General features: G+C 47.6%; 1 protein-coding gene across 1 annotated transcript in view; it reads right to left on the bottom strand.

Moving 5' to 3' along the window:
• Positions 1-15,973, bottom strand: part of CSMD3 (CUB and Sushi multiple domains 3) — a 909,686-nt gene that overhangs the window by 222,413 nt on the left and 671,300 nt on the right. Inside the window, exon 41 of the mRNA XM_066579038.1 lies at positions 13,652-13,797. Within this exon, the coding sequence (XP_066435135.1) occupies positions 13,652-13,797 (146 nt within the window). The remainder of the gene's footprint in view (positions 1-13,651; positions 13,798-15,973) is intronic.

Here is a 15,973-nt window from a genome sequence, read left to right as displayed (position 1 = left end):
TCAGGGGATTTAAATGCCGCTGTCAGAATTGACTGCGGCACTTAAAGGGTTAATAGCCACGATTGGCTACGCGTCCGATTGCAGCTATTGCCTGTGGGTGTCAGCTGTAATAAACAGCTGACGCCCGCGCTGTATGAAGAAAGGTCATGCCTCGATCTCTCTTCATACATACCCCGCACCTGCATGACGTAAATGAATGTCATATAGTGGGAAGGGGTTAAATATTGAAAATATGACAATATAAAAAAAAGGAGGGTCCATCTCTGCCATATGCCGCTTCTGTCATCCAAAAAATAATGTTTACAGAGATATTCTACAAAGGACTTCTACATCCACAGGCCATTTCAAAGAATTTCCTTTGCACTACTTTGTAAGAGTTGCAGCATCACATCCATTTACTGTAGTGTTACTTGTGTGCCAGCATTCATTTGAAAAGAAGCTTGTAATAGCTATCTTAGTTTTTTTTTGCATTATGCTCTGGGACCTGGAGAAGGTTCAGAGCTTTCTCTACAATGCTGACCTGTCATTGGATGGTGACAGCTAGCTTATCCATTTTTCTTGCTAATCACTTAGGATCTTACTGTGACAGAACAAAGGTCCTTCACAATTATGTAGCGATTGTAGCACTTGGGCTATATAAGAAAAAGGTTATCAGTGATTTAATTAAAATAACATGTAATACAAGGGATTTTCTATGTATTTATTTTACTGGCTACTGCGCGATAACTTTTAACAGAAATTATCTAAAGAAAGCCAATAGTTAAACAGTTAGCTTGGCCATATACAGTATATGAAATAATAACAGATGACTACTGCAGTAAAGCTGTTTCAGTCCACAGTTATCATAGAATTATATATAATGAGGTTAGCCAGCCTTAAACTATTGATAGCTTATCCTCAGGAAAGGCCATCAATAGTTGATCGGTGGGGATCCACCAACTGGGAAATATCTTGATGTTCATATACAGTAAGTTGTCTCTCCAAAGACTGAGGATGCAGGATGGTGGCAATCTAATATCTGTCCACTTTGTCCAAAGATGGGAGGGTGTAGTATGATGCAGTACAGATGAAGCACGGTTTAATAAGGAGTTGAGGTGAAGGGTTGTAAAAAATAATGAAGGCTCTGGGGTGATCAAGTGATAGTTTTGGTAAAAAGAGTAAAGCTGATGATGTAGATCAAAAGAGATGCACTTCACTTAAAACCAGCAGGTAATGTGCTTAGAGGTGTGTAGACCTCTTCATTAAATAGCTTTATGGAACATGTGAAAGCACATCATTTCCTCATGGTTAGATGAATCAAGCAATTATGACCATTGGTGGTCAGTGAAACGAAAGGGATGTCCTAGGGCAGTGGAGAGCTACCACCTGCCCACAGATTGTGGTAGACCCTCAGTTCCTTTTCACAACCCTTCAACTTAACTCAACTTTTCAAACTAATAGGACCTTTGGTTGACCAGCATATTAGATCAGCAGCTAAGCTTATGCGCTGAAAATAGGTAGCTCGCTGTGTCCAGTGATATAAGTGTTATACTTACCTCCCCTGTCATTCCCCTGATATCAGCACTGAAAGCTGGGGAACGATGGGGGAGGTAAGTATAGCACATCCCTGGCACAGCGGGTCACCTGCTTTCGGACCATAAGGGTCAGATTTTGCTAAAAGTTCAGTTTGTGGCAAGCCTGAACCTCAGCTCGTTCCTTCCTCTGGTGATGGTTGTTCTTCTATGGCTCAGTGGTTAGCACTCTTGTCTTGCAGTACTGGGGCCCTTGCTTGAAATCTGACCAAGGACAACTTCCGCAGGGAGTTTGTATGTTCTCTCTGTGTTTGAGAGTGTTTCCTCCGAAAACTTCAAAAATATACTAATACCCTGTTTCCCCGAAAATAAAACAGTGTCTTATATTAATTTTGGCTCCAAAAGATTTCACTTTTTTTTACATGTATAGCTGCTTGGACACTATTTAAATTGCCTTTTTTTATTAATTGTAACTAGGGCTTAATTTTGAAGCAGGGCTTATATTTCAAGCATACTTAAAAAGCCTGAAAAAATCATTCTGCATCTTCAAAAATCCTGAAAAATCATGCCAGGTCTTATTTTCAGGGAAACAGGGGTTGGTGAATATAGATTGTGAGCCCCAATGGGGACAGAAAATGTGATGTAAGACACTGCATAATATATATATGTGCTATATAAATAAAAGTGATTATTATGAAACACCGAGAGAACCTACAAACTCCATGCAGATTTTGTCAGATTTGAACCTAGGACGCCAGCACTGCAAGGCAACAATGTGAACCACTAATAGCTTTAGAGGTGTTCAAGAAGTTTTGGTTTGATTTGAAGAATCGACTGAAGCGACCCTTTTGCAGAAATTCAGCAAGCCAGCCAAAATGAACTAATCAACACTAATAATGGAAATGTAGACATTTTATAGTTAATACTCAAAGCAGTAATGCATCAAAATATTATCCATTTCATGCCGTTTTAGCAGTGGAGGTCCCCCACCCCCCCACCCCTCCCTCCATCGCCATTGGCACACAGCAGCTGTAGCATTTGTGCTCAGGGAATTAGTGAGAACTATTAACAACTTATCTGCACTGTAAACCCACAGGTAAAACAAGCCAGACATTGCTAAAAATTACAATTCTAGCAAGGTCAAAATAGGTTATCGTCATGAAGATGTTTCAGTGAACTAGAAGCTGAAATGCACAGGGAATAGAACTTAAATGCATAAGAAGAAGATAGTGAAGGTTAAATAAAAGACACTGACACTGCTGGATGAAAAGTGCTAGACTGTGTGCTTACACTTATGGCGGTTGGGGGTCCTTATTTTACATCTGGGGTGAGGTGATTCAGGTTACACACACTACTTACACATACTTAATGTTAAAAGTTTACAATAGACATTAAATACAAAGCTCCGTATGTATATTAATTTTAAGTTGCCTTTTAGTAGATATTTTTGGTACACTATGGAGAAGAATAGTATTTATTTTTTTGAGGTACAAAAGTCTCAACTTGCTATCATGACAAGTTGTATAACTTCAAGGCATTTTGTCATTAAAACAAAACCCTGCACCCTAGCTGTGCACTGCCTAAAATAACAAACAAGGGCATATTCACCTCTCCTGGGGCCCCGGCTGGCCCTGGTATCAGCGGTGACTTCCAGGCAGGCAGGCTGGGCAGAAGCACAAGACCACTGCGGCCAATCAGAGGCCACAGCATCCCCAAACTCCCCTCATCACGGTAGCCAGGATATAAGTGCTGATGCAGGGAGCGCTAGTGGTGACAATACAGTCTCTGATTGGCTGCAGCATTGATCTGGGTAGATGGGTTGGGTGTAGAGATGAGCGAACGCGTTCGTCCGAGCTTGATATTCGTGCGAATATTAGGGTGTTCGGGATGTTCGTTATTCGTAACGAACACCATGCGGTGTTCTGGTTACTTTCACTTACTTCCCTGAGACGTTTGCGCGCTTTTCTGGCCAATTGAAAGACAGGGAAGGCATTACAACTTCCCCCTGTGACGTTCAAGCCCTATACCACCCCCCTGCTGTGAGTGGCTGGGAAGATCAGGTGTTCGCCTAATATAAAAGTCGGCCCCTCCCGCGGCTCGCCTCAGATGCGGTGTGAGTTAGATGAGGGACAGTGCTGTTTATACCGGAGCTGCTGTAGGGAAAGAATTGGTAGTTAGTGTAGGCTTCAAGACCCCCCAAAGGTCCTTATTAGGGCCACTGATAGCTGTGTGTTGGCTGCTGTTAGCAGTGGCATTTTTTTTTTTTCTCAAAATCGCCTCTGCAGACCGTTGCACCTGGCATTAGGGACAGAAGTGCTGCATAGGCAGGGAGAGTGTTAGGAGTGAGTGTAGCCTTCAAGAACCTCAACGGTCCTTTCTAGGGCCATATTTATCCGTGTGCAGTACTGTCCAGGCTGCTGTTGGCTGTGCTGCATTTTTTTGGGGCTTCTCAAAATCGCCTCTGCAGAGCATTCCACCCTCCATTGATACTGCAGGGAAAGAATTGTATAGGCAGGGCCACAACACAGTTATTATTCATAGAATATACGCAGTGCTGCCTTTTGGTGGGAAAAAACTGAAAACAAATCTATTTGTCCAGCCTCTGTCCGTCCTTACGGGCGGTGGAGACGTGTGAGCTGCGTGAAGAACAGTGCTAAATCATACGCACCCAGCTACGCTTTACTGCTGGCTTCGCCATTTGCTTTCCTTAATTGGGAAAAAAAATTCCTGCTCTGCCAGAGTTATAATAACTCTGCTACCCTCACGTTCTGTGACACATAAGCAGGGACACAGCACAGTTATTAAACTTCTCATGTTCATTGAATATACGCAGTGCTGCCTTTTGGTGGGAAAAAACTGAAAACAAATCTATTTGTCCAGCCTCTGTCCGTCCTTATGGGCGGTGGAGACGTGTGAGCTGCGTGAAGAACAGTGCTAAATCATACGCACCCAGCTACGCTTTACTGCTGGCTTCGCCATTTGCTTTCCTTAATTGGGAAAAAAAATTCCTGCTCTGCCAGAGTTATAATAACTCTGCTACCCTCACGTTCTGTGACACATAAGCAGGGACACAGCACAGTTATTAAACTTCTCATGTTCATTGAATATACGCAGTGCTGCCTTTTGGTGGGAAAAAACTGAAAACAAATCTATTTGTCCAGCCTCTGTCCGTCCTTACGGGCGGTGGAGACGTGTGAGCTGCGTGAAGAACAGTGCTAAATCATACGCACCCAGCTACGCTTTACTGCTGGCTTCGCCATTTGCTTTCCTTAATTGGGAAAAAAAATTCCTGCTCTGCCAGAGTTATAATAACTCTGCTACCCTCACGTTCTGTGACACATAAGCAGGGACACAGCACAGTTATTAAACTTCTCATGTTCATTGAATATACGCAGTGCTGCCTTTTGGTGGGAAAAAACTGAAAACAAATCTATTTGTCCAGCCTCTGTCCGTCCTTACGGGCGGTGGAGACGTGTGAGCTGCGTGAAGAACAGTGCTAAATCATACGCACCCAGCTACGCTTTACTGCTGGCTTCGCCATTTGCTTTCCTTAATTGGGAAAAAAAATTCCTGCTCTGCCAGAGTTATAATAACTCTGCTACCCTCACGTTCTGTGACACATAAGCAGGGACACAGCACAGTTATTAAACTTAGATAATTCATTCACTAGAGGCAGTGGGGCCTTTCGTTTTCCAAAAAGGGCAAAAATTATATTTGGCCTGCAGTCTTGCGCCAATTTATTTCCTGCCTGTGAAATCAAATCACTGGTAATACAGCATGCTGAGGGGTAGGGGTAGGCCTAGAGGACGTGGACGCGGCCGAGGACGCGGAGGGCCAAGTCAGGGTGTGGGCACAGGCCGAGCTCCGGATCCCGGTGTGTCGCAGCCGACTGCTGCGCGATTAGGAGAGAGGCACGTTTCTGGCGTCCCCACATTCATCGCCCAATTAATGGGTCCACGCGGGAGACGGTTATTAGAAAATGAGCAGTGTGAGCAGGTCCTGTCCTGGATGGCAGAAAGTGCTTCGAGCAACCTATCGTCAACACGCAGTTCTGCGCCGTCCACTGCTGCAAATCCGAATCCTCTGTCTGCTGCTCCTCCTTCCTCCCAGCCTCCTCACTCCACTACAATGACACCTGCTCAGGAGCGGGAACACTCCCAGGAACTGTTCTCGGGCCCCTGCTCAGATTGGGCAGCAGCGGTTCCTCTCCCACCAGAGGAGTTTATAGTCACTGATGCCCAACCATTCGAAAGTTCCCGGGGTCCGGGGGATGAGGCTGGGGACTTCCGCCAACTGTCTCAACAACTTTCTGTGGGTGAGGAGGACGATGACGATCAGACACAGTTGTCTTGCAGTGAGGTAGTAGTAAGGGCAGTAAGTCCGAGGGAGCAGCGCACAGAGGATTCGGAGGAAGAGCAGCAGGACGATGAGGTGACTGACCCCACCTGGTGTGCAACGCTTACTCAGGAGGACAGGTCTTCAGAGGGGGAGTCAAGGGCATCAGCAGGGCAGGTTGCAAGAGGCAGTGCGGTGGCCAGGGGTAGAGGCAGGGCCAGACCGAATAATCCACCAAGTGTTTCCCAAAGCGCCCCCTCGCGCCATGCCACCCTGCAGAGGCCGAGGTGCTCTAAGGTCTGGCAGTTTTTCACAGAGACGCCTGACGACCGACGAACTGTGGTGTGCAACCTTTGTCGCGCAAAGCTCAGCCGGGGAGCCAACACCAACAGCCTCACCACCACCACCATGCGCAGGCATATGATGGCCAAGCACCCCACAAGGTGGGACGAAGGCCGTTCACCGCCTCCGGTTTGCACCCCTGCCTCTCCCCCTGTGCCCCAACCTGCCACTGAGATGCAACCCCCCTCTCAGGACACAGGCACGACCGTCTCATGGCCTGCACCCACACCCTCACCTCCGCTGTCCTCGGCCCCATCCTCCAATGTCTCGCACCGCACAGTCCAGCCGTCGCTAGCGCAACTGTTGGAGCGCAAGCGCAAGTACGCCGCCACGCACCCGCACGCTCAAACGTTAACCGTCCGCATAGCAAAATTCATCAGCCTTGAGATGCTGCCGTATAGGGTTGTGGAAACGGAGTCCTTCAAAAGTATCATGGAGGCGGCGGCCCCACGCTACTCAGTTCCCAGTCGCCACTACTTTTCCCGATGTGCCGTCCCAGCCCTGCACGACCACGTCTCCCGCAACATTGTACGCGCCCTCACCAACGCGGTTACTGCCACGGTCCACTTAACTACGGACACGTGGACAAGCACAGGCGGGCAGGGCCACTACATCTCCCTGACGGCACATTGGGTGAATTTAGTGGAGGCTGGGACCGAGTCAGAGCCTGGGACCGCTCACGTCCTACCCACCCCCAGAATTGCGGGCCCCAGCTCGGTGCTGGTATCTGCGGAGGTGTATGCTTCCTCCACTAAAGCACCCTCCTCCTCCTCCTCCTCCTCCTCTGTCTCGCAATCAAGATGTGTTAGCAGCAGCATGTCGCCAGCAGTCGGTGTCGCGCGGTGTGGCAGCACAGCGGTGGGCAAGCGTCAGCAGGCCGTGCTGAAACTACTCAGCTTAGGCGATAAGAGGCACACGGCCCACGAACTGCTGCAGGGTCTGACACAGCAGACCGACCGCTGGCTTGCGCCGCTGAGCCTCCAACCGGGCATGGTCGTGTGTGACAACGGCCGTAACCTGGTGGCGGCTCTGCAGCTCGGCAGCCTCACGCACGTGCCATGCCTGGCCCACGTCTTTAATTTGGTGGTTCAGCGCTTTCTGAAAAGCTACCCACGCTTGTCAGACCTGCTCGTAAAGGCGCGCCGGCTCTGCGCACATTTCCGCAAGTCCCACACGGACGCTGCCACCCTGCGCACCCTGCAACATCACTTTAAGCTGCCAGTGCACCGACTGCTGTGCGACGTGCCCACACGGTGGAACTCTACGCTCCACATGTTGGCCAGGCTCTATGAACAACGGAGAGCTATAGTGGAATACCAACTCCAACATGGGCGGCGCAGTGGGAGTCAGCCTCCTCAATTCCTTTCAGAAGAGTGGGCCTGGTTGGCAGACATCTGCCATGTCCTTGGTAATTTTGAGGAGTCTACCCAGGTGGTGAGCGGCGATGCTACAATCATTAGCGTCACCATTCCTCTGCTATGCATCTTGAGAAATTCCCTGCAAACAATAAAGGCAGCTGCTTTGCGCTCGGAAACGGGGGCGGGGGAAGACAGTATGCCGCTGGATAGTCAGGGCACCCTCCTGTCTATTTCTCAGCGCGTACAGGAGGAGGAGGAGGAGCATGAGGAGGATGAGGAGGAGGGGGAAGAGACAGCTTGGGCCGCTGCTGACGGTACACCGGCTGATTGCCTGTCATCCTTTCAGCGTGTATGGCCTGAGGAGGAGGAGGAGGAGGAGGAGGATCCTGAAAGTGATCTTCCTAGTGAGGACAGCCATGTGTTGCGTACTGGTACCCTGGCACACATGGCTGACTTCATGTTAGGATGCCTTTCTCGTGACCCTCGCGTTGCACGCATTCTGGCCACGACGGATTACTGGGTGTACACACTGCTCGATCCACGGTATAAGGAGAACCTGCCCACTCTGATTCCCGAAGAGGAAAGGGGTTCGAGAGTGTTGCTATACCACAGGACCCTTGCGGACAAGCTGATGGTAAAATTCCCAGCCGACAGCGCTAGTGGCAGAAGGTGCAGTACCGAGGGCAAGGTAGCAGGGGAGGTGCGGAGATCTAGCAGCATGTACATCCCAGGCAGTGCAACAGTCTTTAAGGGCCTGGCCAGCTTTACGGCTCCCCACCAAGACTATGTCACCGCTGCCCAGTCACGGCTGAGTCGGCGGGAGCACTGTAAAAGGATGGTGAGGGAGTACGTAGCGGATCGCACGACCATCCTTGGTGACGCCTCTGCCCCCTACAACTACTGGGTGTCGAAGCTGGACACGTGGCCTGAACTCGCGCTGTATGCCCTGGAGGTGCTTGCTTGTCCTGCGGCTAGCGTCTTGTCGGAAAGGGTGTTTAGTGCGGCTGGGGGAATCATCACAGATAAGCGTAGCCGCTTGTCAACCAACAGTGCCGACAGGCTAACACTCATCAAGATGAACAAAGGCTGGATTTCCCCAGACTTCTGTTCTCCACCAGCGGACAGCAGCGATACGTAAGCAATACGTAGGCTGCACCCGCGGATGGAAGCTACGTTCTCTCTCACCATCCAAAACGGGGACATTTCTGCTTCATCAATCTGTGTCTAATATTCCTCCTCCTCCTCCTGCTCCTCCTCCTGAAACCTCACGTAATCACGCTGAACGGGCAATTTTTCTTAGGGCCACAAGGCTCACTCAAATAATTTTTCTTAACAATTTTTATAAGTTTCAATGCGCTTAAAAGCGTTGCAACTTTAACTTGAACCAATTTTTCGTTACACTGGGCTGCCTACAGGCCTAGTTACCACTTAAGCCACATTAACCATTGCTTACATGGAACGAAGACTGCGCTCCCGCTATACTGCTGCTTCAGAATTGTTACTGGGGCCTGTCTTGAGTGCTACTATTGCTTACATGGAACGAAGACTGCGCTCCCGCTATACTGCTGCTTCAGAATTGTTACTGGGGCCTGTCTTGAGTGCTACTATTGCTTACATGGAACGAAGACTGCGCTCCCGCTATACTGCTGCTTCAGAATTGTTACTGGGGCCTGTCTTGAGTGCTACTATTGCTTACATGGAACGAAGACTGCGCTCCCGCTATACTGCTGCTTCAGAATTGTTACTGGGGCCTGTCTTGAGTGCTACTATTGCTTACATGGAACGAAGACTGCGCTCCCGCTATACTGCTGCTTCAGAATTGTTACTGGGGCCTGTCTTGAGTGCTACTATTGCTGACATGGAACGGACACGTGGAGAGGACACGTAGTGCCTCAAAAACATCCCCCTCCTCCTCCAACAGGGAAAACATTGTTGGCAAATGCCTTTGCATTGGTTCGTCTGGTGGCAGTCCAAGAATTTCACCTTTACCGACACTACAAGAGAGCCCCCCCACCATCCCCCCGCCACGGCCCACTTAATCCTGGCCACATTCCGAAAACCAACAAAATACAACCGTGGTACTAGGTCCGCAGTCACCACCACATTACCACCAACGCGGTTACTGTTAAGGTGCATATAACCATGGACACGTGGAGAGGACACGTAGTGCCTCAAAAACATCCCCCTCCTCCTCCAACAGGGAAAACATTGTTGGCAAATGCCTTTGCATTGGTTCGTCTGGTGGCAGTCCAAGAATTTCACCTTTACCGACACTACAAGAGAGCCCCCCCACCATCCCCCCGCCACGGCCCACTTAATCCTGGCCACATTCCGAAAACCAACAAAATACAACCGTGGTACTAGGTCCGCAGTCACCACCACATTACCACCAACGCGGTTACTGTTAAGGTGCATATAACCACGGACACGTGGAGAGGACACGTAGTGCCTCAAAAACATCCCCCTCCTCCTCCAACAGGGAAAACATTGTTGGCAAATGCCTTTGCATTGGTTCGTCTGGTGGCAGTCCAAGAATTTCACCTTTACCGACACTACAAGAGAGCCCCCCCACCACCCCCCCGCCACGGCCCACTTAATCCTGGCCACATTCCGAAAACCAACAAAATACAACCGTGGTACTAGGTCCGCAGTCACCACCACATTACCACCAACGCGGTTACTGTTAAGGTGCATATAACCAGTCTGACTGGGGCATGCAGACACCTTGACAGAATGAATAGTGTGTGGCACATAGGTTCCCCATTGCTATGCCCACGTGTGCAGCTCCTGATGGCGGTGGCACAGGATTCTATTTCTCATTGCTTCTGTACAGCATTGTGGGCTATCGCCCCGCCCCTATTAAAGAGGGTCGCTACCTAGCCGTGCCAACCCTGTGCAGTGTGTGCCTGCGGTCCCTCGTCGTGGCAGACGCACTTCTAAATAGACATGAGGGTGGTGTGGCATGAGGGCAGCTGAAGGCTGCGCAGGGACAGTTTGGTGTGCGCTGTGGGGGGGAGGGGGGGCGGTTGGGCAGCATGTAACACAGGAGAAGTGTCAGTGGAGTGTCATGCAGGCAGTGATTGTGCTTTGTTGGAGGTAGTGTGGTGCTTAGCAAAGGTATGCCATGCTAATGAGGGCTTTTCAGAAGTAAAAGTTGTTGGGGGGGGGGGGGCCCACTCTTGCCGCTATTGTGGCTTAATAGTGGGACCTGTGAACTTGAGATGCAGCCCAACATGTAGCCCCTCGCCTGCCCTATCCGTCACTGTGTCATTCCCATCACTTTCCTGAATTGCCCAGATTTTCACACATGAAAACCTTAGCGAGCATCGGCGAAATACAAAAATGTTCTGGTCGCCCATTGACTTCAATGGGGTTCGTTGTTCGAAACGAACCCTCGAGCATCACGGGAAGTTCGTTACGAATAACGAACACCCGAACATTTTGGTGTTCGCTCATCTCTAGTTGGGTGGAAGTATGTCTGGGTATGATGCTAGTGCCAGCTGTCAGCTGCGTCCTGGTGCCCCAGGAAAAATGAGTATACCCTTGTTTATGTTTTTAGGCAAGGCCCGGCTGAGGTGCGGGGTTTTATGTTAATGCCAAAACCCCTTTAAGTTATACAACTTGTCATAATAGCAATCCAATGGCATTCTTTTTTTCTTCTTGTTAAAGCGGTTCTCTGGCTTGGGAAAAAGCATTTTCAAACACCCTAATGTGGAATTTTAAGCTGTCACGTCCTGTGATCATTGGCTGGATGCAAAGCTTCCCTTCTGTTTTCTATACACCCCCAATTTCCCTGCACCAACCTCCTTTCTTTATGTTTCCGGAGCTTTGGTTCTGTGAAGTAGGCAATCTCCTCCACTCACACTGAATAGATGACTTTAGGTTTTCTACAACTACTGGCATCATTTATTGACAGTAAGCAGAGCAGAGGAGACCACCCACTTGACAGATTCAAAATGCCAAGAGTCCAATCTAATGGAAGTCAGTACAGTGGAATGCGGGGTGTACAAAGAAAATAGAAGATGTGATAGAGACAGTGGGGCTGTGGCTGCAAAGCTACATCTCGTAGCCATCCTCTCTGATCAGAGGACATGACAGGCTGTCTTTAATAGAAGGAGCTCACCATTTTTGGACCTTCATTAATTATCCAGAGAGAGCATCCCCAAGAAACAACCTTGGTGGAACAGGCACCTCCATGCAGTACATGGACAGCCCATTGCTTTCAATACAAACTGTGTGGTGCTTTAGTAGCCCTGTGGGGGCATAGCAGGGCAAATGAACACTTTATAGCAGATTCCCCCACAGATTACAGCTTAGGGTCCTGGCAAAGAGACACCCTGTCAACAGCTTATTATTGAGGGATCTTTCGAGAAAAAAAAGAATAGTTGTAAGTAGACAAGTCCTTTAAAAATTCATTTGTTTCTCTGTTGAACCTGCGTCTGTGAATACCAGGTGACAATGATCTGTCATTACTGCTCCTATAATTCAGATAATGTTTTTATTTGTAATATTATAGATTATTGCTTATATGACTATTGACTGAAGTATTCTTCATTTTGCAATTAACACCAATCCTCTCACAAACAGTTGGCTAAATATGTATAATAAAGGGGTTATACCAGAATTACAAGTAATCCCCTATCCCAAGGCTCACTGCACTCTTCACAGAGAGGAGGACAATGAATGGAGCAATGGTTATGCAAGTGCAATGGCGTTCCATTCATTTTCACTTGAAATATAAGCTCTACCCCCAAAATATGCCCTAGCTGAAGGGGAAAAAAAGTATACATCACTTTAGGAGCGCTGTCCATGGCTCCGCTTCAGCTTCCTCTCGGTCCCTGGCACTCTTTTTGATCTCTTCTGACTGGGGATTGAAAAATCCCCGCCTCCTGGAAGCACTGGCTGTGATTAGCTAAGTATCAGCCAACCACAGCCAGCGTTTCCAGGAGGCAGGGATTATTGAATCCCCGGCCAGAAGAGATCAAGAGAAACAGTGTCGGGGACAGAGAGGAAGCTGCAGCGGAGTCGAACAGCACTTCTAATGTGATGTATACTGCTTTTTGTTTATTTTTCCTGCAGCTAGGGCTTAGGTTAGGGCTTTGATAGTAAGATTTCCTACTGTCAGTGTTGCAACGGACCACACGAAAATTGTGTTTTTATGCGATGCAATGCAACAGAGAGGAAGGGTGCATAGGGAAAAAAGGGCTACAAAACCACACAAGTCACGGGCATATCACCGGACCCCTGAGGTTTTTGTGTCGGGTTGTTGCATGCTACAAAATATCGCATGTGTGAATTAACCAATAGGAAAGCATGCGCTTCATATACATGCGATTTGTAGCATTGTTGCAACGCGACAAAATCATGCGACTTTGTCACCTGTGTGAAGGAAGCCTGAGAGTCAAGATGTTGCCTGTGCAAAGTTCCAAGTACAATGATGGGCCGGAGTGATGTCACAATGTCAGCACTGGATCATATGATTTGCTGGTTGGCGCTAGTCACTGAGGGAGTAACATCTCCCCTCTGTTTGTAGGCTGATTTGCTGACTGGGCTTTGCTTTGCTTTGCCCTAGCCAGCCTATCAGTTATTTAGTTAAATTATTTATACTGGCTATTCTGAGCAGAGGATGCCCGTTAAAATCTTATACGCATTTAGGTTCCCAATCCCCTGTCATTGCTGCATGGTGTATGCTTTCTACTCTGGATACCACCTTGTTTGTGGTTAGCTCTGTCTTTGGTCTATCTTTGTCTGGCCCTTTCCTCTAGTGTTGTCTTTGCCATACTTGTATTTAGCCCTCAGTCTGTGCATTGTGTATTTAAGTAGGTCTGTTCTGTTATTCCTTTGTGTAATCCTCTCTACTCTCTTCCATTTAGGAATGTACAGTCTGCCAGGTTCTTGTTGTGGAGTCACCCTTGTCAGAGTGGGTGCTCCACTTGTAGAGAGGTTTCACCTCGCTAAGATTATGGACAAATCCTTGTTTCCCCACTCCTATAGTCTTGCACGTTCCTTGGTGTACTTCAAATTTCCCAGCCTTTCCCTGTCCTTTGAATAGGATTCAGTGTAGGCTAGGTCCTACATAACATTGGGATGCAGACACATACTCACCATGGTAGCTAAGGACAAAGAACCCACTCGTTGTGAAGTCACTATGGAACTTTATCAGAACTTGGTTTGAAGTGCTATAAACAGACTCTAATGCAGTATTGCCACTGAATTGTCCAATCTGAGGAGACGTCTGGTCTGGACCATCCCTATAAGACACAAAACGTAAAATTAAATTGAATAAATTTATTGCCTTTTTAACTAATTTCATATTTTGCATATTTCTGACAAAATCATGAATAAAACAGTTTCTAGAAGTCAAAATAAGGCACCAATGTGTCTCCTGAACTTTTATGCAGCATACAATATTGACACTATAACTCCATGGAACTACTGAGCATAGACGAGTCTTTATATGGTAAACTCCAGATAATTGTCAGTAGCGCAGAAGAAATATCTCAGTGATGCCCTAATAAGACATCTGGGTATTTTTAGACTCTTATGCAATGAAAGTGAGATCTTAATGAGGTACTTTCGATGATGCAGTATAAGATTTATATCTCAAGAACCTGTAAGGCAAAATTTGTCAAGATAGTCAAGTAGTGCAGTATGTCTTTAACCCTTTCATGTCCAAGGGTCATTGATGCTTCTGTGTCCAGGTCATATTCAGCAGTTCAGGTATCTCCACTTTAAAAAAAATCATAACTTTTTTATTTTTCTGTTGATGCAGTTATGTGAATGCTCATTGCTTAATATTTACTTAGAGATAGGTTGACCAAAAAGCCACAATTCTAGCATGCATTTTTTTGCAGAGATATCAATTTTTATTTTTTTTTCATCTGACGACTGGTAAGAGTTTTTTTTCTTCATTTTTTACATTTGCAAATTGGAATGCATCTATATTGATAGGAGACTTGAACTTGTGATCATTTGATCACTTATAGTAGGGCATTATACTGCATTTTAACAGGCATCCTACCATGGCAGCTTTGGGGACCGAATGCTGCTGTGACACCCGGAAATCATCCTGGCGATCTCATTGTGGTGGGGCATTTGAATTCTTATCGATCAGGACATTTAACCCTTTCCAATCCATTTATTTTTTCTCACCCATTTTCCCCAGCTCAAAATAAATTGGAGCTGGAGAAAATGGGTGAGAAAAAATACATTTTCCCTGCACCCTCCTGAACTGACAGAGTTCAGGAGGGTGCAGGTGCTCACTGCACCGTGGAGGGACCTGCTTACCTGTCAGGCATCTTCCGCATTCTCCTTCTGCCTCCCGGCTCGGCAATCATGTGACCGCTGGGGTCAGGTGGCACCTGGCGGTCACATGATCGCCGGGTCGGGAGACAGAAGGAGAACGCGCAAGACGCCGGTCAGGTAAGCAGGTCCCCTCACGGTACAGGCTCCCGGCTTGGAGTTCATGTGACCGCCGGGGGGCAGGTAACAGCGGCGGTCACATGATCGCCGGCCGGAATCTCTATGCATTACATAGCGCTAATTGAGCGCTATGTAATGTGTAAAGGAGAAGGCAGAAAGGGTTAAAAACCCTTTCTGCCTTCTCCTAGGGGGTCCTTGATGGGGACCAGTGCACAAGTGTATCTGCACCCGATGTGTCTGCCGATCGGGTACAGATGCACTCCTGCACTGCAGTGTCGGGCCTGCCCCGACATTGGAGCTGTGGAGGAAAATGATGATGTCGGGGCAGGCCCGACATTGGATTGGAAAGGGTTAAATGTCACAGTCATAACTAAAAGCAGCATTTAAAGGGTTAACAGCCGTGATCAGAATTAGATCGATTTCAGCTGTGGCGGGTGTCAATTGTCACAGACAGCTGATACCCACCATGTATGGAGTGGGCTTAGTTCCTGAGCCAACTTCACACACAGCACATACAGTAAAAGACTATATTGGTCCTAATTGCATGGGGCACACTTCATTTAGGATGTATAAACCCATATGTGTGCCGAGAAGGGGTTAAAATGTTTGTCTGCTCTTAAAAAATAAATAAGAACAGTGTGGTACTCTCCTGAAATCTTCTAGTGCCCTCTGCAACCTCCCTTTGGTCAATTACTTGCTGCCCTTTCACATTTCTGCTTTCCTGACATAGAAAAATTTAACCTAACATTGATAACCTGCTGCAACAAGTTGTCTTAACATAAGAAAAGCAATTGAAGAGGTATTGAAAAAGACAGAAAAAGATCCATTCCACAGTTTTATGTGGGTCGGGAGGGGTAACATCACTCCTTAAGGAGAGCACCAAAAAGGTGAGTGAGGAGACTTATAAGACCTCTGGGTAATATGCAAATAAGGCAGATGGAACAATACCTCTGTAGCACCACCAATTGGATGGCAGCATTCCTTCAAATCAATGCCTAACCATTT

Source organism: Eleutherodactylus coqui, chromosome 9 (assembly GCF_035609145.1).
Source record: "Eleutherodactylus coqui strain aEleCoq1 chromosome 9, aEleCoq1.hap1, whole genome shotgun sequence".
NCBI lineage: Eukaryota > Metazoa > Chordata > Amphibia > Anura > Eleutherodactylidae > Eleutherodactylus > Eleutherodactylus coqui.
Note: the sequence above shows the minus strand (reverse complement) of the source record. Positions and strands in the feature narration are given on the sequence as shown.